This window comes from Haliotis rubra, unplaced genomic scaffold, assembly GCF_003918875.1.
Source record: "Haliotis rubra isolate DU_JTF1 unplaced genomic scaffold, ASM391887v1 Scf8, whole genome shotgun sequence".
NCBI classification, from domain to species: domain Eukaryota; kingdom Metazoa; phylum Mollusca; class Gastropoda; order Lepetellida; family Haliotidae; genus Haliotis; species Haliotis rubra.
Genome location: NW_025767523.1, coordinates 1304136 through 1327367, shown reverse-complemented (window position 1 = coordinate 1327367; position 23232 = coordinate 1304136). Strand labels below are relative to the sequence as shown.

The window sequence follows — 23232 nt, the reverse complement described above, 5'->3', positions numbered from 1 at the left end:
TATTGCTGGAATATTGCTAAAAGCGAAATAAACCATACTCACTCACTCACTCTGCCCTCTTATTGATTTCTCGAGTGGTAATTACGAGCGAACGAAGCAAAAGAGTGAGTGAGTTTTACGCCGCTTTTAGCAAATATTCCAGCAATATCATGGCGGGGGACACCGAAATGGGCTTCACACACTTCAATTCATCTTTTCATCACAAAAGTACATGTACTGTACGTATTGTTTGGGGTCTGACCGTCATATTTACAGTCTGGAAATAACTGTAATATGTTTATAATAACAGACTCAGCACTTCGTGTCTCAAGTACACAACCATGTTATATCTAGACACACAACTGTGTTATATCTAGTCATAGGTCGCACTGGAGAATGCTGGCAACTTTCGTCTCCAGAAAGAAGCATTCAGTTGCATCAGAAAACAATGAGGCATTTGTTTACAAGAATTCCCGGCTCTGAAGCGGATCAACATGTTTACGTCGTATATCATGATTATGCAATGCGCGCACGTGAGGTTGTGCGCCATGTGTGCAAACTGACGCTGGGCTACGTGCTTATCCCTGGTAGAATCGTGGGTGGCAGGGTGTTGTGTTGCTGGGGGGGGAAGGGGGGAGATTAGACTTGCACAAGTCTCTAAGGCAATAACTAAACATTTAAAGCATAATTTCTCGAAATTATGAATGTAAACAAGTTGCCCCTGTACCACACTATCGGCCGTAGTGTTATCCGCTTATCTAGACTTGTCTCTATAAAGGATAGAATTACTATACATCTGTGGGATGGGCCTTTAGTACAGCCTTGGAACCAGTCTATAGAGACATTACCTGGCCGCCTGTCACCTATCACATACAGATCCATGTGTCGACAAGCGCCTAGTCTTTGAAAATATACCTTGGAGCTAAAACACTAAACCTCTCTGTTGATTTTCTCGTTTGTTGGGTTTTCATGAAATGTCAAATGTTGGCGGTTTGATATAAAAATGATGAAATGCCATTACTGAGAGACTCTCTGTAAATGTTTTCGAATAATATGGTTCATCCTTTAGTAAATAGAAACGGAGTTGGAGTATTTCATGCCAAACCTGATACAACAATTGAAAGTCACTTGCAAGCCAACGCTTCATCAAGTAGGCTAAGATAATCTTCAAGTTCCTGTCTATATAAGAAAGGAGCGGTAGGGTAGCCTAGTACTTAAAGCGTTCGTTCGTCACGCCGAAGACCCGGGTTCGATTCCCCACATGGGTACAATGTTTAAAGCCCATTTCTGGTGTCCCCCGCCGTGATATTGCTGGATCATTGCTAAAAAAGCGGCGTAAAACCAAACTCACTCACTCACTATATTAAGAGACAAAAAAGATCACAAAACAGTTTTATCGTAGACACATTTGTTCAACAGCTAAGTATGTCAGTTACATCATCTTGGTGCCAAACCAAGTGTTATCGTTTACATTTGGTGAGCATAATAAACCGGGTGTAATCATAGGAGCCTGGTGAACATGCTGTAGACATAGACCATCCGTGACCTCGCAATGTCTGTATGTATATAGTTATTAGTTCAGTACATACACATACTTTTTTCTTGTATGCGCTAAAAGGTATAATCAGTGCAACTCACTCACTCACGATGTCATGTTTAAACGTACTGGCTACAATATATACCCCACTGTACGTACTGTTTACAAGGAACCGCATCCGTGGTGTAGTGGTTAGAGCGTCCACCCGGAGAGCGGAAGGGCGCGGGTTCGATCCCCGACCGCGTCATACCAAAAGACGTTAAAATATGGTACTTGTTGGTCCCCTGCCTGGCGCTCGGCGTTTACGCCTTAATACGTACAAACGCATACCTATGACATCATAGTATATGAATGTGTATTATTTAGATATGAGTTGTATTTCAGTTAGGTTTGATAAAAAAAAATTAACATTATTAGATTACTGCTAAGGCTGCACCCTGTGTTCGCAACACTGCGGATTGTAGATATATCATTGTGGTCAAACGAAATACATCATATGGGAATGCCCCTTTAACTGCTGGTGTAGATAGTATTAGCGTCTTGTGGCGATATTTTGACTTAGTCTCATTTGAATAAGTTCATTGATGAAGATAATACAATGTTTATCTACAAGCTAAATACTCTTTGATAACTTTATACAGTTTTACATTGACTTGACAAAAAACGATTTGATCTGAATTTGCTATGAATTGGATTCTGCAGCGAACCCACCCTTCAGCGTTCCCACGTAATACATGACAGAACGTACCATGGCATAATTATGCTTGTCCTTGACAAATTTTCTGCTGTCTGTAGGCCTGAAAATTCGCCATGTCTTCATCACATCAACGGGAAGAGTATTTGTCATGCGCTTACATTGTTGGAAAAAGTGCAGAATAGCTTTTTAGCACAGAAAGGAAAACCAAACATTTCTTGACACGTTGCTGCACATTTGTTTGTCGGCATGCCATTGGCGTTAGTTGGATGTTGGCAGTGAGAATTGGCAGTGCGGATATTTCCACATTTTTGGACAGTCCCTGTGCATATATATTATTTCAGCAATCTCATTCTAACCACTTCCCATTCCAAGCTGTTCCGTTCCCATCCCTTTTTCAGCTCTTGTTCAGTGTTCAGCTCTTGACATTTGCGCACTTTCTGGTTCCTAAATATAAATATTTCATTGAAACCTGTTAACGTTATTTCAGTGGTAGCTATACCGATTGCGAAGCCCATGGATGTATAGTAATTCTATCCTTTAAACAGGTCAAGATAAGTGGACGCCAGTCTGTTATATATATTTTTTAGAAACAATAATTTAAACTATTAATTGTTACCTCAGAGACTTGTGAAAGTCTATTTCGGGGACTGTTGTTATGTTTTTAAACATTTTGGAAATCGCCTCAATTTGTCAGACGTCACCTTCTTTATACTGTGCTTAAATACGGGCGAACAATAAACAGTGAGTGAGTGAGTGAGTATGGTTTTTACGCCGTGTTTAGCAATATTCCAGCAATATCACGGCGGGGACACCACAAATGGGCTTCACACATTGTGCCCATGTGGGGACTCGAACCCGGGTCTTCGGCGTGACGAGCGAACGCTTTAACCACTAGGATACCCCACCGCCCCGAACAATAAACAGAGAAACAAAGAGCAGATATAATGAGTGACGTAATTTGAATATCTGTCGACCTTCATAACATTTTAACCGTAAACGTCACCACTGGAGATCAGGAGTAAAGGTATATCAGCGTACATGAACGAATCTATTTGCTTTTGATATGAGTTTAATCTTCGCCAGACAGAAAAGTGTTAACATGTGTTGCTCTGATTGGACTAGCCTTGTGGTTAAAGTGTTCGCTCATCACGCCGAAGACCCGGCGTCGATTCCCCACACGGGTACAATATGGGAATCCATCACTACTGCGATACTGATGGCATATTGCTAAAAGCAGCGTAAAACTAAGCTCAGTAACTCACTCACTTATTGGAGATTAGATTACAATAGTAATGAACTCCACCTAAAGCTAAGGCGCAATGAGGTGTCTGATGTAAATACTGTTGCCTATATTAACTTCCATACCCGAACGAATCGGGTTTCCGACATGTACTTTCTGGTCTGTGTCAGTGTGCCATTACCGCTATCAGCCCCAATACTTTTTGGTTTCATATTTTCCTGACGTCCCCAAGGGACGTAACTTTCCACATCAGCACATGCTGTTTCTATTATTGTTACGTGCAAGCACTGCGTGTTATATTTTCATATCCTTTCCTTCACCACAATCTGGAGCTTGACATTAAACAAGCAAAACGTCATTACTAACGCATTTACCTTCTGGATACATGCTTGCAAACGACATCGTGTAGTTATTGCATGTTGCAGAAACCTCCTGGCATTAATCAGTCAGCCATTACGTGCATCCAAGGTCAGGTCAGAGGTCACCTAGTGCCAGTTTTCGACGATTTACGGCATATGTCGAAAAGTCCGCGTTTGACATAGACCATAGCCATGGTGTAACGGAGGAGAAAAGATCGCTTTGATGCACATACGGCTGTTGGGGAAGATACATTATAAGGTGGTGATTATCGTCGGATACGTGGGTCGGTCTTGGCAATCTGTTGGCAGTAGCTGTAGAATACAGCAATGCTGATAATGGGAGAGTGGAAGTACACTTCCACCGAGTTATAGGTTCAGGGTGTGGGGATGTCAGGCTACCAGTCTGCTGTTTGTCAGTGAAGAACGTTAAACTATGGAGGAATGTATTGTGGACGCAAATACCAGATGCGATGATACGGAGGTTCTAAGAATGTGAACCAAATGATATGCCAATTGATTTGAATTCCTATCTGTGACGAAGTTAAATGACACAAAGTAGTCATGCGTAACCATGTAATTAAGTTGATATTAATAAAGTTTTGGGATGAACAACCTTATTGCAATAATTGTTATGAAAATTTTGTTCATCCATATATTTTACCCTTCCTTAGTACATCTTCTAGACTTGCACAAGTCTCTATGGTAGTAGGTAATAGTTTTAAGTGTTAATTTCTAAAAAATATAAATATCCGTCCTTATGAACTGTTCCCTTATCTAGACTTGCCACTTTAAAGAATAGAATTACTATACATCCATCGGCTTAGCATTCAGTACAGCCTTCGAGCAAGGCTCTACATCTTCAAAATGCCTCTGAAAAAAGTTACGAGTCATGCTTTTCGCTTTCAAATATCATATGTACATAACATTTTGTACGTCTTTCAGTTTGGATGAAACTAAACTATTTTTTCTCAAAGGTTAAATAGTTGTAAATGTGTTCAAATTAAACGAGTTAAACCGTTTTACTTTTATTGGTATTGAGTGGGTGGGTTTCTGTTAGACTATCATCTAGTCACAGAAATAAACATATTTTACAGATAAAACGGTGTCTTAAAAATTATTATGTTCTTGGCATATAGTAAAAAGGAGCTCATAAACCTCTAGACTTCGCATATTCTAGACAGGAATCGGCTGCAATGGTTATATTTGTTTCAGAGTATGATAGACTAGGTTTCTCTTTACTCCGTTTTAGCAATGTTCTTCGTAAATGTATCGTCACAGAACACATAGTCAGAACACACAATCGTACAGACCCTGAAGCAAATATATCCAAGAAAGCCCACGCAAGTCTAGAAAATGTGGCAGGTCTAGCTTTCCTCAGCTAAATGTGAAAATGAAGAAAGTCTCAGGGCTCCTTTTCATTATATATATTATATTTTACTATGAACTTTGTTCAGTAAAATATGTTCATTTCAGAGACTAGTTGTTAGTCTATAGAACACATATTGTACCCGTGTGGGGAAGCGAACGTTGTAACCTGGCCTCCCTCTCCTGAAGGGTGAAGACTTACTTACATACAGCATTGAGGTTTTCTCAAGGTTTTCTGGGGGTAATCACAGATAGCACGTGTGTTATCATCATTATTATATCGCTCGTGCTTCGCTCGGGACTCTGCCATATGTTCACACACGAAGTCACAACTAGTCCGCTGCAACAGTTACAGCGCCAAAATCTCTGGAATTACACGGCCTTAGTGGTGTTTAAACTTCACTCTGCTTCTGTAAATATATAAAATAAATCCTGGAGTTCGTATGTCGAACTGAATACATTTGAAAACTACTCCAGTTACAAGATTTTTGTTTGTTGGTTGTTTCACGCCGCACTCAGAAATAATCTACTATATGGCGGAAGGCACATCTGATATGCTAAGTTGCTATCTCGTTTAAACAGTCTTGACCTAGAGAGCCCTAAGAGTTATCTACCCCTTGTCGATTGCTGATACGGGTTCAAGGCCATCTGCCCCAGGTCAACTAATTGGCTGTTGGTCTGCTCTTGATTTACTTGTGATCTTGGAAAAGATAGGATGGAACATTGATATCTTACTTCCACTAAGTAAATACCTCTACTCAAAGTTAAGGAAAGGCAATGAGGTGGTTTCAGTGTTGACCATTGCTTAACTAAACTATCAAAGCTAAGCGAATCAGTTTTCAGGCATATACTTTCTGGTCTTGATTGTTGTTCCATTGACAATAAGAGTCCACGTGGTGGGTTACTTTGAGACTGTATTTGTAGTTAAACGACGACTTCACATTTACTTTAGTAGTGTGTGTTGGCTTAAACCCGGCTTTTACAGCACTACGGTGTCAGCATAACGTGACAGGAACGATACAAGTCTTAGACGTGCACCACTTTCACTGTGAACCCGGGTATGGTGTTGACCAGCTGATGCTTTGAGACTGTATTTGTAGCTAAACGACGACTTCACATTTACTTTAGTAGTGTGTGTTGGGTTAAACCCGGCTTTTTACAGCACTACGGTGTCAGCATAACGTGACAGGAACGATACAAGTCTTAGACGTGCACCACTTTCACTGTGAACCCGGGTATAGTGTTGACCAGCTGATGCTTTGAGACTGTATTTGTAGCTAAACGACGACTTCACATTTACTTTAGTAGTGTGTGTTGGGTTAAACCCGGCTTTTTACAGCACTACGGTGTCAGCATAACGTGACAGGAACGATACAAGTCTTAGACGTGCACCACTTTCAGAACCCGGGTATAGTGTTGACCAGCTGATGCTTTGAGACTGTATTTGTAGCTAAACGACGACTTCACATTGACTTTAGTAGTGTGTGTTGGGTTAAACCCGGCTTTTACAGCACTACGGTGTCAGCATAACGTGACAGGAACGATACAAGTCTTAGACGTGCACCACTTTCACTGTGAACCCGGGTATAGTGTTGACCAGCTGATGCTTTGAGACTGTATTTGTAGCTAAACGACGACTTCACATTTACTTTAGTAGTGTGTGTTGGGTTAAACCCGGCTTTTTACAGCACTACGGTGTCAGCATAACGTGACAGGAACGATACAAGTCTTAGACGTGCACCACTTTCACTGTGAACCCGGGTATAGTGTTGACCAGCTGATGCTTTGAGACTGTATTTGTAGCTAAACGACGACTTCACATTTACTTTAGTAGTGTGTGTTGGGTTAAACCCGGCTTTTACAGCACTACGGTGTCAGCATAACGTGACAGGAACGATACAAGTCTTAGACGTGCACCACTTTCACTGTGAACCCGGGTATGGTGTTGACCAGCTGATGCTTATAATCAGGGTAAATCTGCGATTCAAATCCTAAATATGAAAAAATCGTGGATGGGACACATCTCTGAGACAAATTTTGTCTCTCTAGACGCCTTTTCCATTTTGATTAAGTGAATGAGTGACTGTTACTTTACGCCTCGCATTATTCCATTGATCGGAATATATCGGGGTTTTCTGAGTTAACAGTTGAACTAATATTAGTAGCGAGTAATCAGTATCCTTTCACGGACATTCAGCAATACTAAAACTATAGCATGGGAGACTGAACATAATCGCGTCAGTGACAGGCAAACCAGTGGTCGATACCATGAACAACAACCCACAATCACACAACTAGCCAGGTCACACGCTTTCAATTGTCATAATGTTAGAACTACGCGGGCTCTGCCCAGATTACTGGATCTTCTGGTCGAAATTCGCCGCCATATACCTTGAAGAGTGCGGCGTTAAACAACAATTAATCAAATCTTACCAGATGCATTAAGTGCTTAAGGTCTGTTCCGTCCCGGAATCCTCGTGGCTTGACTCAGCACGCAATCTCCGTGATTGGTATGCGACTTTGTGTTAGTTTCTCTATAAATTCTCGTCTGTAGGCACCTTGCACTCATTGTAGTCACACACACACACAGTCGGGGTGTCAGTTACGTTCACAAAAGTGGCACGTCACTTCTTTGCCAAATGTGTTCCATTTGCAACAGTAGTTTAAACCATGTCTTCATTAAGCTGGGTACACATCGTTCACCAAATTAGGACCGAGTGAAAATAATGATAAAATTCGGGCTATGTTCTCCTACGGCCATGTAATACTCTTCTTTAATGCTGGTAGACTTCTGTACTAACTACCCGTGAAGATCCGGGTTAGAATATTGATCTTCAGTAACCCATGCTTGTCGTAAGAGGCGACTAACGGGATCGGGTGGTCAGGCTCGCTGACTTGGTTGACACATGTCATCGGTTCCCAATTGCCCAGATCGATGCTCATGCTGTTGATCGCTGGATTGTCTGGTCCAGACTCGATTATTTACAGACCGCCGTCATATAGCTGGAATATTGCTAAGTGCGGCGTAAAACTAAACTCACTCACTCACTCTGTACTTCAAAATACACGCACATTATTGCGAATGGTTTACGCTATATTCTATCAGTATATTGTTGTTTTGTAGTGTACGGATTGTTGACATTCTCATTGTATATTTGCAGTTGAAGGCCACCAATGTTGTTATGACTGTTTCAATCAAATATGTATCAAAGAATGAACATCACGACAGCACCGATTGTCCGGTTGCCTATGGCGCTGGTAATCGTCGCGCGTTTCTCTCTCTCGCGTCCACTCTTAATCTAGGACATATATTGATTACTGTGGCGTAAAATAATACTCACTTCCCACTCACTCATTCCAGGAAGCCCATTCTCCTGCATCGTAGACAGCGTTGGAGGCGGCTTTGTGACAGCGTTCGGCGTCGGACTTGTCGGTGGAAACTGCGGCACGAATGAGGAATTCACCGTCGTTGCCGCGAAAGGCACAGCAAGTACGTATGCGTCTTCCTGACACTGACTCTCCAATGTGAAAGACTTGTCTTACGTTACAAATACCCGCCATCGATACAAAAATACAAGAGAAACTCTTGACATCAACAATGTAATATACAAGTTCTTCCTCACATGTGCAACAATAGCTCGCAATGTCTTACTTATAACAAATATGGTATATATATATGCCCACGGTCATGATTTAAAGGGAAGTAACCGTATTCTCGTGGAAACAGGCCACCTGCTACGTCCATATTTCGAGTAAAATGCATATCAAGCAAGCTATTTCAGTCAACAATATTTAAAGGCAGGACATTTATGACCCATGGAATAGAAATCACCTGTATTTCCTACATAGCTTTGTTTTTTTCTGTCTTGATTTACATCCAATATAATTAAAGATTAATCGAAGTCTTATTCCAAGACCTGCTAATCCCTAAAAGATGCCTACGTGTATGCATTTCTGAAGTTTCTCCGAATAATATTGTTTATTATAATATCACGTGTAGGTCAGGTGAGATCAGCATTTTATAATGATCAGTACCTCACTGACATTATCAATCAAGTATTTAATTATGATATTTAAATATTGTTATTGTAACACTTTTATTCAATCTACAAAAGAGAATGTTGCACTGTAAAACATGTGTTCTCTCTCTTAAAATCAAATGGTTTCTCCTCACTGGTTGCTAAGCGACAAGAGTTTGGACATTCCGCTATAGTGCTTATATATGTGCAGAAAGGGAACATATTTGTATAGTTGTAGCATGGCTGATGGTCTCTCTTTAGGGACAACTGAACAAAATCATTAAGCTGAGGATCTGTATCTCAGGACTGACTGACTGACTGAGTTTGGTTTTACGCCGCTTTCAGCAATATTCCAGCAACATCACGGCGGGGGACACCAGAAATGGTCTTCACACATTGTGCCCATGTGGGGATTCGAACCCGGGTCTTTATCCCGCTTTAACCATTAGGCTACCCCACCGCCCCCTGTATCTAAGGAACAGGGTGATACACCAACAACTGCTTTACTAGTAACAGTGTTGCACTCGTAACCACTCAATACTAAGGCCATTTAACTAAGACGAGATATTTAAACTAAATTTGTATCTTTTACTAAGAATTAAAGGATACATTTGAACTCAGATTCGTAATCATATGTTCCTGTAACCATATATTGGGAATATGTTAACGAACAGTTATAGAGATATTTGCAAGATAATTTATAAGAGTTGGTTCCTGTAACCATAATATATGAATTTGTTAACGAACAGTTATAGAGATATTTCCAAGATGTTTATAAGAGTTGTAACAGTAAGATATGTTCCTGTAACCACATTATACTGGTAATGTGTTGACGATGAGATATAGAGATATTTCTAAGATGATTACTGTGTTGTCATAACAGTAAAATGCCCTTCTATAACACCGCAATCCAGTGATTAAGTAAGCGCTGCTTTAACATCAAGCGATGCTCCATTAACTGAGGAAGAAGTCCCAAAACAACGAATAACGAATACCAGCTGTATTGCAGTAACTTGCATGCTTACTTTCTCAAAAACATCTATAAATATATCCAGATATTCTGCGGTGGATCTATTTTAATAGCAATGGTTTCTCTTCACAGAGGACATCGACATCAAGATCGATGGCCCAAGCAAGGTGGACATGAAACGTAAAGACAACCCCGACGGTTCTACCAACGTGAGCTACATGCCCATGACACCCGGTGCCTACAGCATCACTATCAAATACAAGTCCAAGCACGTCAAGGGATCCCCCTTCAACGCTAAAGTCTCAGGTAAACGGATTCCCAGAAACCACAAAAACATCCACGCCCACACCAACATAGAGTACGGTCTTGGGCTCTAGTCTCAACTCCAAATTAAGGTTTCGTTGGCAAGAAATCCCTTGTGTGCAAACCAGCATGTAGGTCATCTTGCCATCTCTGAGGGATGCATTTGTGGCGGTTTACTCATAAGTAAAGCATTTTCTATCCCTGTCTGCGAATTGTGTTCTGTTGACGGAGTTGCATGTTTAGATAGAGCTTCCTTGTAACGGGAATGTCGTTAAAGTGATATTAACAACGAAATCAGCTATTTATTGTTTTAAAGGTGAACACTTGTGCTGCATGTGTTTGCCACAGGTTCCACTGATCAGGCAATGTATGCTAACGTTTCGGAACATCTGGTATCATCACTTAGAGCTTCATCAACATGTGTTCATGATATCATGATCATCAACAATGTACTCAGTTTTCAGCAAAGATTTCATATCATTGTGGAAATGGTTCTTCCCGCTTTTATTGTGTTCCATCGGGTCTGAAATTGCATAACATGCATTTCAAGAACTAAGCCTCATAATTTGGTTATGTGGACGACTGAATATGATATATTCAAACATCATAAATAATGTTAGCAAGAACGCGTAATTTCTTTTCTAAATCCATCACAGGATGCAGTATTTAGAAGGTAGCTCACTGGGTAAAGCGTTTGCTAGTCACGCTGAAGCACCGGGTTCGATTCAGTATGTTACGGTCAATGTTGTTATCCCCAACCATGATATGCATGATCCTATAGACGACGTACACGTTCACGGATGTTAACGTAAATACTGAGAGAAGAGTATGTTCTCATGTCCCAAAATGATCATTATTATTGAAGGGTTTGTACGGAACATCACAGTTTACAAAGGATCCTAATGTGCCCTTTCTGCTCTATGGTCGTTGCCACTTGCTTCTAAAAGGCCTTTACCCATTCTGTCAGCCACTAAATGAGCTGATCCAGACTTACTTATAAGCCAGCGCGATGTAGCTGGAACATTGCTGACAGCATATCCTCATCTTCATCCCCATCTTCATGTATGTACAGAATATGTGGGATGTGTATTTATGAAGATAGGTCTGAAGCCATCTGTGCACAGTTAAGAGATATTTTCATAACCAAGTGCCTTGTTCACTGAAGTAGATAAGAAGGCTGAAAGCCCGTCAATGACCCGAAAAACATGGTTATTATTTTTCCTCATTTTCCACATCCTGCTCACGCCTCCATATATTGTTACAATTTATGTAGTTTTTTATGTTATATGCTTTTTAATGTAAGCATGATTTAACGAAATATAATGTGTTTGACATGTTTTGTTTGTTTTAAAACACGAAAATTAAGAATTCTGAAATTGACAAAAGTCGGTAACGTAGTCTAGGGGTTTCGATTTCCAAAACATGTGAACCCATTTCTCTTGATCAGACACCGGGATATTACTGCTAAAATATTGCTGAAAGAGGCGTGCACGGGTTACTTTGCAGATAGTTTAATATATTGATACCACTTAAATATAATATTATTTTGAAACACTTCCAACGCAGAGCATTAAAACTGGAAATCTCGAAGGTGTGTAAATCTTGAATAGGACTCTCGGCTCAATGCACATGTATATATTTATTCATCTAAACATATTTCTGAAGGGACCCCCACTGAAATGTTTGTAGAATATTACAAGTTGTTACTTGGATTGAACTGACAAGGCGTTTCTCCCCTTTGTGCAGGTGAAGGCCGCAAGAGGTCACAGTTGTCTCTTGGCAACAGCAGCGTCTATTCCCTCAAGGTCATCGAGCCTGACATCGTCAATCTCAACGGCACCATGAAGTCCCCCTCAGGCAACGTCGAACCCTGCATCCTTAAGAGGCTCGGCGATGGAGAACTTGGTAGGACGCCAATGTGTTAACCCTATCTGTCATTGATGACAGGGTTCATGGAGCAATAAAGTGGTTAGCTTGACGCAAATAACCAACGTTAACGCACTTAGTCTGGAATCTAGCTTGAGTGTACGTACCACAAAGTCACAGGAAATAGCACAGCACATGTTTTACACTCAACGCATCCTTGACCTTACTAAGAACATAATTGTTGTCATAAACTTATTACATATTTGTCGAAAAAGTAACTAAGTCACACAAACCATTTTAGCGCGAGAATATGCCCGTGTGGGCTATGGTTTTAAGGGGTTTTGGTTGAACTTAAAGAAACGTTTATGCAATGTGGTGGGTAGTCTGTCTCATAGTCCCCGAACCACATTATTTCCCTACTAGCTTTCCCTCCCTGCAATGCAAAAGCCCTACATGAAGGATGTCCTTGAATCTCCCATCTTGCTGGCGCTCCTTTTCAATTTAAGTGGGTTTATTTGTTACTATCAAAAATATATATATATTCAGGGACTAAGCGTTAGTCTATGTGGTGCGGTATAAAGCGTGGATCATGTACGTTTTCCTCAAGATTGCTTCCATTAGTGACAGAAGGATCAGGTTTTCGTTATATAAACATGAGCGTTGAGGTGGTGCACGTGTAGGTTAACACTGTCTGGCTTACGGCAACGCTAATGATGCTGATGAATGGAGAATCCCCTCCACGATTTGGCGAATGTGTTGTTGTCAGGGTGGCAATCGAAGGGAAACATTCTTGCCATTCATCCTTCGAGCCTCTGATTCAAAACCTTGTGTTGTGTTTAATTAGTGTCATGAATAGCATGACGTGGCTTAACACTGTCTTACTGATACTTAGTAATAGAGATATATACAGAATCCATTACATATACCGGGATTGTTGTGAACGTAATATATTTCAACCTGTCGGCTTAAGCGAAAAAATATTCATGCGCAAAAATCAATCATATTGATACAAACGCAAAGCGCTATTACATACTGGAGCTTGCTTACGACCATGTAAATAAATACCATTTATGATAATAATTAACCATACATATATATATACAGTGTATGTACGTGTGTGGGTGTTTGTGTGTGCGTGTTTGTGTGTGCCCTCGAACGTAACTCTCAACTTCCTTGGGAGTATGCTATCAGGCGACAGAATTTTAACAGTCATCCCACTTATATTCTAATAACTCAACTTGCCCAAGTGGCGCCACATTTGCTTCAGGGTGGGACAGAACCAAAACTCTAGGAACTCCCAGGGCGTTGACCTTTCAACCGGGACCCATCCACCCTCCTACCGAACTTCCCCTAATTTGGTGTGTGTCCCGTGCGCTCTACACTTGACAACAGAATATTTGAATCTAAGCACACCACGTTTACCGGATAAAGTTATGGTGGAATTCAGCTGTTTTATTTGCATCCCGTATCAAGCTGACTCGTGCACCTCACCGTTTACACAAAAATAGTTCATAGATTAGTGCTTCCAAGAATATTATTTATAAAACAGGAATTCATTCCCCATAGTAATTGGTTTGGTTCAGTATCACTTACCGGACGTGTAATGCTTCAAGATTACTTTTAATGATGCTCTAATACTCATTTGATAATATATCTCAAAGCGGCTGGTTAAAAACAAAGTTACAGAGTACACGTAATCGCCTCGGCTCAGGTAACAATGAAACAGTTCCTGTGTTGGAATTGGGTGGCATGACTATATTCTTAGCTAGAAAGCGTGTACATAGTGCCTAGTCTCATTTCACTGTTGCTTCTTGTATTTGTTTAACGAATGTATTCAAGAACTATTCAAGAACAAAATGTGAGTCATCTGTGTCATGTAAATCGCAGACCTGACATATTATCAGGTATGTCTTTTTATCCTCCGTCAGAGAAATTTCACATCTTAACTTAAACTTGAGTGTTGGACCTGGAGCTTCAAAGCTTCAGCTCACAGCAGTAGGTACCATGGAAGCACGCTCGTTTGATGCATACAGAGACGTCATCGTATGTTTCGGTGTTACACCTTTAGATCATCTGAAACATTTCCACCATCTCCAGTCTGATAATGGTCCATACCTGTGATAAATACACGACTACACACTTCTGTACATGGCAACCTTTTATGTGGCTGCTGATATTGTGGCTGCTAATATAGCAGGTATGTTGAGCTGACTGAAGCTGCATTTGCAGGAACTGTAGTGCCTCTATTGCCGGTGGATTGGTTAGCCTATCTCACATTATTTTCCCTTCCGCCTAGCCCTTTCTGCAATGCCCTAAATGAAGCAAGTCTAGATTTCCTCAGTTTTGAATCTCCCATCTCACTGGGGCTCCATTTCAATTTAAAATTATTTGTTTCGATCAAAATATATATATACATGTATACTCGTAAGGCGCCGTTCCATCCAGCCTTTACTGAAACTCAAAACCCTAAAAGAAGCAAGTCTAGATTTCCCCTAGGTTCCAAATCCCGCCCTCACTGGGTCACTGGGGCTCCATTTCAATTTAAAATTATTTGTTTCGATCAAAATTAATATACTCGTTAGGCGCCGTTCCAAGTTATTTGTGTCTACCAAAACTATTACGCATGATAGCATATTGGGATGATCCTAAAGCATGTTGTGTAGATCAGTGTCTGTTGTTGTGCGGTATGGTGGGGGTTATCATGATGAGGATGGGATTATAACAAGGCAGGATGTGAGGGATGGCACTGTCTGGAACCTCTTCACGCCATCCATAGCTCTCAGGGGAAACTATAGCATCTGGTAACCTGCTACTTGTTACCTACTGCAGAGTAAGTGTTTGGCATCTGATACTGGTTCCACTGACAAGCTGCTATATGGAAACAGGGTTGATGTCTGCAATTCAACTTGTTTTTCAATGTGACGTCGCGATGCATGTGCTAGTGATAAGTTCTAAATGTTACTTCAACATATAGAGGTTTGGTCATTAAGTTTGGGTGGTGGTTATAGTTAGGGGTGAACGAGAAAATGACTCATCGAAAGAGAGGTCCCCAAAATGTATCACAGAGGTGTTTGGATGTGAGTGAGTAGTGAGATTAGTCTTATGCCACACTCAGCAATATTCCAGCTTTATGGCGGCGGTCTGTAAATGAAGGAGTGGTGTCCAGACAATCCAGTGATCAACAGCATGAGCATCGAACTACGTAATTAGGATACGATGACATGTGTCAACCAAGTCAGCGAGCATACTCCCCCAATCCCGTTAGTCGCCTCTTACGACAAGCATGGCTACTGAAGATCAATTTTAACCCGGATCTTCACGAGTGTTTGGATGTGAGGATGTTGGCATAGAATGATGACTCATTTGTATGTCTACATATACGTTTATATACATTGAACATTATTAGTTCACTATCCATTTATTATAGGGGAAAACGGGTTGGGGAGTGGAAGAAAAGGGTTACTTAAATGGGGTGGAGGCGGCAAAATATTTTAGCCCCCTCAGCCCTTTAATAAATGGTCAGACTATCCTGTCTTATCCGATAGTTTGCCATGTGTTTGTTGTTTTGGCTGTGTTTAATCTGGCTTACTCGTCCATACCCTTACTTAAGAGCGCCATAAGCTAGAACCTTTAACTACCACGCTCCGACAAATACATCAGCCTGGCTGCTGACACTGATGGTGCTCACTTTTCAGCCCTTATTTATACCTACATGTAAACCGAATGGACATTTGACTGATATTAGTCACAATTCCATAAAGTCACGTTATTAAAAATTATATATCTACATATAAATAAATCAAACGTAAAAGGAGCCCAGAATATACTAATAATTTCACAACGAGCCAAGTCTACAAGGGTCTAATGTGTTTCTAATAGTTTTTATATCCTCTCGGTATCAAGAGCTTAGCAATCTAGAAAGTGACATTGCACACATACTTTAGTTTTGAAACAAGGAACTGGTTCCCTTGATAGCAATATTCACCTCAGATTTTGAACAAAATAAATAATTCAAATAGTCAAAGCAAATTTGTTTTATCGCTCCCAAACTATTGTTTGCCTTCCCCTTTAAAAAATATTAGAATGTCGTAATATCAAATGGCCGGTACCTTTTTCAGCCTGAGCCCTTCATTTTCCCCTGACCTCGTGAATATACACATCCTGAAAACAAAGCAACTTCAAGATTCTGTTCTAACAAAGGGTTCTCTTTCACCTTTGCGCACAGTCTCCATTGCGGCGGCGCGTCTTACACAGCTAATGCCAGTTTATATAACAACAACGTTAATTTCCACAGACAGATGCGCTGTAGATATACCATAATCCCTCCTCAGAATGTAATTAAAACCGTAAACCTTCAACAACGGTTCCAGCTAACTGCCGCAGCACAGGGCGCCTTCTGTTAAAGCTTAAATTAAACTCTTGTATCTGCCGTTGAGTTTCACCGGCAGGCGTGCCGGAGTCCTTGGAGATAACAACAAAAACAGGTACGGTGAGCATCATATGTCGCGTGTAATTATCCTTTACGTCGGAAACTCTCGCGAGACTACACTCAACCCTCGTGTACCCCCCGAGAACATTCACAGAGAAAACCAGCACATCCACATACTGCTCAATTGATGTGGTGCCTTTCATGGGCCATGTGTCTGGAACGTTTTGAGATGTTTTGGACCATTTTCTTAGTTAGATCTAAAGCCCTCTCATTTTTCAATAGCCTTTGTAAATATTTTCTGTTTAAGAAAGGGCGTGTGTATTTTTTTATTAAGATAGACAATTGTTTCTGTCTTTCCCCCACATGTTGTTGGTGGAGCAAAAAAAAAGAATGGCATTCGATAGTGGGTACGTAGGGTAATATTTATGAGTTAATGGATAGAAGACAGGTGTTACTATTTGTGAAGAAACAGAGGAAACAACACGCACACCACGCGTAGTTTGTCTATGATAACACCGAGGTTCAAAAGTTCAAGACACTGTGAAAATAGGTAATTGAATTGTGAAGTCCTGTGAGAAGAATATGAACGTGAGTGAGTTTAGTTTTACGCCGCACTCAGCAATATTCCAGCTATAAGGTGGCAGTTTTAAATAATCGAGTCTGTACCAGACAATCCCGTGATCAACAGCATGAGCATCGATCTGCGCAATTTGGATACCATGACATATGTCTCAAGCAAGTCAGCGAGCCTGACCACCCGATCCCGTTAGTCACCTCTTACGACAAGCATAGCTACTGAAGATAATTCTAACCCGGATCTTCACGGGTCCTTTAATGAATGACGTGATTGCCTATTCGTCATGGGATCCGAACCATTTCCTTGCTCCATTTTCACTGCAGATGGATCAATGTTATCGTCTTAATTAAGTATGCCATCATGCCTGTTGTTTCAAAAAATATTCTGCCGTTTGGAAATTCAGTTGTAGAATCAGTCCCCAGTAGATACTGTTTGTGGATAAATGGGCAAAATGGATCTGATTTTGTGGTGGGGTAGCCTAGTGCTTAAAGCATTTGCCCGTCACGCCCAACGTCCGGGTTCGATTCCCCACGTGGGTACAATGTATGAAGCCCATTTCTGGTGAAGCCCGTAGTGACAGTTTCTGAATGTTGCTTCATATACAGTAGCCACTCGATCACTTCCTTGGTGCCCTACATTTTCAAAGGACCATATATACATATCACCTTAGGTTAACATCTCTTCTCTGAAATGAACATATTTTACAGAAAAAAACGGTTGATAAATTATAATAATAAAAGATATGAAAAGGAGTCTAGAGACTTTCTTCATTTTCCTGAAATTGTGGTAATCTACACTTGCCACACATTTTAGACTTGCATGGACTTTCTTGAATATGATTATTTCAGGATCTGTGTGACAGACTGGTGTTACCAGGGTCCCGACCCACAGAGCGTTCGCAGCGTTACGTCATTCGTAACCCTGTGATAAACCTTATAGAGTCACGACAGGTCGTAATGTTATGAACGCAATGTGGATCGGGACCCTGGGCAGTGAAAGATGTCTTTTTGTACTTCACACACAACTTGATGATTGCAGGTGTGGCTTCCTTCAACCCCCGAGAAAAGGGTGCATACACTGTGTACGTGTGCAGCAACGAGAAAAACATCAAGGGATCGCCCTTCACTATCAACGTTGGGGACAAAGAATTGGCGCATGCCGCAAAGGTCAAGGTCAGCGGTGCGACAGGCGATGCTTCCGCCAACAGCGAAAACGAACTCATCGTTGACACAACGGACTCCGGTGTGTATTTTTGATAGACATCTCGTTGCTGTTGCAATTAATGAATGAATGAATGAATGAGCGGTTTGGGTTTAGCTCCGGTTTGGATTTATATATTTCAGTTATATTACGGTGTGTTAGTCAATAACTCGTAAAGGAACTCAGAATTGGAGAGACTAGACATTGACAATAGAATCGTGCTCACAGTGGCATCGTTAAGACGGGAGACTCGGTAGCAAAGGCTACTGTTTTAGTGTGCTGAAGGTTGAATATCCCCCCCCTGTTTTTCACATCACACACATGCATGCACACACGTACGCACGTACGCACGCAAGCGAACACACAATACTACTCTCTCTCGCTTTACTGAACGTCTACTCCTTCCAGGATACGGAGGTCTGAGCATCAACCTTGAAGGCCCTCACCGTTCCGACGTCAACCTGATAGAGAAGAGGACCGACAGACAATACGTCATCCACTACAGCCCTCACGAACCAGGCATCTACATCCTCAACATCAGGTTCGCCGACGATCACGTAACAGGTACGTTGTACATTCAGGTCAGAATAGGGAGGGGTCCAGGAGATGTGTTGACACTACCTAAGTCACAGCTGAACAAAAGGTCGTATGACTGAAGGACCGCCCCAGTTTGATACGCAGGGTGACTGTAAGGAGTGACCACTATACCCTGTTATATAGCCAGGGTTTTGTAAACAGTGAGGTGAGGTGAGGTGAGGTGAAATTGGATTTAACGTCGTGGTCGAGAATATTTCGCTCATATGACGACGTGCATGCCTGTGTATGTGCGGCTGCTTGTACTAGCCCAGACTGAAGCTGGTTTTATAGTGCTAGCCCACTGAGATACCACGCCGCAGTGAAGCATACCCCATTCAGACACATTATACTGACTCCGAGCCGACCAGTCCTTGTTGTACCCATTAATGCCGAGCGCCAGGCAGGGACAAACAAGTACCATACTAGTATTTTAACGTCTCCGGGCGGACGCTCTTACCACTACACCACGGAGGCGGTTCCTTTTAACAGTACGTACAGTGGGGTATATATTGTAGCCAGTACTTTTAAACATGACATCGTGAGTGAGTGAGTTGTACTGATTATACCTTTTATCGCATACAAGAAAACATTATGTGTATGTACTGAACTAATAACTATATACATATAGACTAGCGTGGTCACGGATGGTCTAAGTCTACAGCATGTTCAGTCCGTTAATAGCACCAGGCTCCTATCATTACACCCGGGTTATTATGTTCACCAAATGTAAACGCCGCTTTAAGCAATAGTCTGGCATTATCACGGCGGGGACACCAGAAATGGGCTTCACACATTGTTTCCATGAGGAATTGAACCGGTGTTTTCGGCATGACATGGGAACGCTTTAACCGCTGGGTTACCACAACGCCCCACGCAGTGGCATAAAGAAAATATACTGTAGCATGCAGGTCCACCGTTGTGGCATATAATATAAAATATATGTAAATAATTATCACTGTTCACCCAGCAGAAAATGGGTACCCGGTTGGATAAGTAACCACTAACCTTCTAACGCCTCACAGGCAGCTTGGGTTATCCGGGGTATTAATAATCAGGTTGTTTTGGCGCTTCGAGCATGCATTGTGCATGGAGAAATGCGCATGATAAATGGAGTATTATTATATTGGAATTATACTGAGACATGGTAGAGTCACTCAGAAATTATGTGTGCAAGTATAAACTGTTTTCTTTTTCATATTTTTTGTGATATAGGTAGCCCCTTTCTTCTCAATGTCGGCGGCAATCCTTCCGGTCGTGTGCGTGAGACAGTCACAAAACAAATGGAGGCAGCCTCTGCCAGCGAACCCGGGAACATGTGTACATTTATTCTCCAGATTCCAGGTGAGTCCGCTCTTATACAGGAGCCATTGGAAAAGGTGTGTTAGTGATTCCGTCACGGCACTCTACATCGAACAGGAGGGAATGTCAGTGGTACACAGGCAGCGTGAAGAGTTACGTCCCTTACCTACCACGTCATGAATGAAATCATTCCTAGATGGCTCTACTCTCTCTCTGCACATGCGTCACATATGGATGTCTGGTTCTCCAATGGTATACATGAAATACTGTTCAACTGGTTGTTAAAACTCAAATGACCCATGAATTCACACCCACAACGTAATAAATGCCATGGGATGTTGGCGCACATTCTTGAAAACAAAAAATGACTATTTGATGTCATAAGTTCCATTGACATGCGTATTAATTTTTTTTATTCCATCACCATTCCTTTCGACCTCACTTTTCATTGTTTGGTTTGCGTGCATAGTTCCTCCTAAAATCACAAGGTAGTTATAGAAATGAAAATAGAATTGCAAAACAAGTATTTCTCTTGCAGATATGGTTGGGGGTGTATACATATATTGACATGCAAGACACCTGGTTCTAAGAATGTCTTGGAAATGGTGAAATCAAGTCTTTATACATGTTCATAACTGCAAAGAATATAAGAATGCTGAATTTTCAACTTATTTATCTGGGACTCGGGTTTATGTTTTACGATTGGCTGTAAAGTGTTCCTTAGAACAGCCTCTATATACTGCTGCCTATCCCTCACAGGAACAAACCCCTTCGATATGGAGGCATCGGTAACTGACCCCGACGGTACCACTGAGCTGTGTGACGTAATGGATCTCGAAGACTTCCACTACAAGATACAGTTCACACCCAAGATTAAGGGATCCCACATTCTCAGTGTCAAACACAAGTCCATGCATATCTCAGGTATGATCAAAATGCAATATAGATGTTTTAAATCTGGACTAGATAATGTTGTTCGTTGTGTCAGTAGAGATCAGATAGTTCTGAGAATATTATAACCGCTGGGTTCGCTCTCTGACAAGTTTGTGTGATCACTGAATTCTTCTGAATTTGCACTGCAGCACCCCTGAAGACTACTTAATCCCCAGTTTCATATAACGAAGTCTCGTGTTTTCAGGACGTCCGTCCACGAACTCTGTGATCCCTGCTTTCATATCACGTTGTCTTGTTTCTGTGTTTCAGGAAGTCCATTCACGTACTCTATTGGGCAGCTGAATATGGGCGGATACCATAAGGTTCAGGTCGGCGGACCTGGGTTGGAGAGAGGCGAGGTCGGGCTTCCAAGTAAGTATATGAAGTCTGATCAGTGTATGAAATAAGGCCCGTCCGACGGTCTACATTTACAGCTAGCCAGCCCGATGGTCTGGTAAAAATTTCAGATGTTACATACATCTGAGTAAATTCACCATATCTTGGTGTCTGGTCAAATCCAGATTGGGCTGAGTAACATTTTGTTACCAGTCCTGATGTCTGGCTGGGTTTTTAGTTTATTTCATACACTGGTATGATGCAACTTTCATTGTATGTACTCAAAACGTCATGCATGTTCTACACACGCAATACTACGCGTCCTGTTTTGACGTTGATGGCGTTGTTTGGGTGTCCTATGGGCTCTGTAAGCACTATAATATAAGTTATAAGTTATACAAATAAACACATTGTACAACGCCGTTTTCGACATTCTTCAAGCTTCGGGAGTGCGTTTTCCAGGAATACTTCTGTCGTTATGAAATCATTCTTGTTCGAAGTTCTGTAAGCTTTGTGTGTTTGAAAGCTTTTATGATTAAATTATTACGTTCATGAAATATATGTATCCGAAACATGGCATCGCAGGTGCAGAAGATTTGGGGCAAAGGTTATTTACGAACGCTTCCATTACAAAATCTGCTCCTTTCTGTCATCTGCTGGCAATGATGTGGAATCCAAATGGAGTGTTTCGTTTTATCAGATCGCACACTGCACCCCGAACACAAATGTGACAGTTATATATAGTTAGTGTTGAGTGTTAAAAGTCTTTAGTTTTGCTTTTCTCTATAATTCCAAATGAAAGTTTATAGATCTTGTTCTTTAGCTCTCACAAGAAGATTTTTTGGACCATTTCTGACATTCGTGACCCACTCGTGTTATTCCGGGACAAGCCGAATAGCGATGGAGGTTACGGGAAGGGGCGAGCGGTGACGAATGCATTTCTGATAGTGTCAGGCAGGTAGCGGAACTAGCCGAGTCGGCATTCGTCACGCCTCGCACTTTTCCGTAACTAGCTTTCCGGCTTGTCCCAGAATAACACTTGTTGGTCACGAATGCTGTTTCGATTCGAGGTAACGGAATTGGCCGATTGCACCAGAGTGGACCCGAATGAACTGGGAATTGAAACTTTCAATAAGCTTATAACACATACCAATAATTGTGGATGACATGATGTAACGTTGTTATTTTTGTTTCTAGATGTGTTCAATATCTACACACGAGAAGCCGGCCCGGGAGCACTGACCGTCTCCATAGAAGGCAATTCTCGTGCAGACATCAAGCTGGAACCGAGGGATAACGGTTTCCTTGGATGCAGTTTCAATGTTACCAAACCAGGTACACATGAATTACTGATTACTTCTCTAGGCAATACTGCAGGTTTTAATGATGATCTTTAAATCATCGAGTCTTCACCACTTAAACCAGCGACTGAAACCATAGGAACCTTCAACACCATTGTGGAACTCTGACACGAGTGAGTGAGTGAGTTTGGTTTTACGCCGCTTTTAGCTGTATACCAGCAATATCACGACGGGGGACAAACAGAA

General features: G+C 41.4%; 1 protein-coding gene and 1 long non-coding RNA gene across 5 annotated transcripts in view; one reads left to right on the top strand and one right to left on the bottom strand.

Moving 5' to 3' along the window:
• LOC124261417 (filamin-A-like) overlaps window positions 1-23232 on the top strand; it is a 51432-nt gene that overhangs the window by 15731 nt on the left and 12469 nt on the right. For all 4 annotated transcript variants that reach the window (XM_046695732.1, XM_046695734.1, XM_046695731.1 and 1 more), the window contains exons 3-11: window positions 8539-8667; window positions 10299-10472; window positions 12216-12374; window positions 18380-18583; window positions 18950-19105; window positions 20330-20458; window positions 21176-21340; window positions 21620-21721; window positions 22883-23020. In XM_046695732.1, the coding sequence (XP_046551688.1) occupies window positions 8539-8667; window positions 10299-10472; window positions 12216-12374; window positions 18380-18583; window positions 18950-19105; window positions 20330-20458; window positions 21176-21340; window positions 21620-21721; window positions 22883-23020 (1356 nt within the window). The remainder of the gene's footprint in view (window positions 1-8538; window positions 8668-10298; window positions 10473-12215; window positions 12375-18379; window positions 18584-18949; window positions 19106-20329; window positions 20459-21175; window positions 21341-21619; window positions 21722-22882; window positions 23021-23232) is intronic.
• LOC124261418 lies at window positions 14478-22624 on the bottom strand. The gene is made up of 3 exons (XR_006894318.1): window positions 22543-22624; window positions 21597-21601; window positions 14478-14491 (listed from the first exon to the last, which is right to left on the bottom strand). It is a non-coding gene; the product is annotated as an uncharacterized LOC124261418 (long non-coding RNA).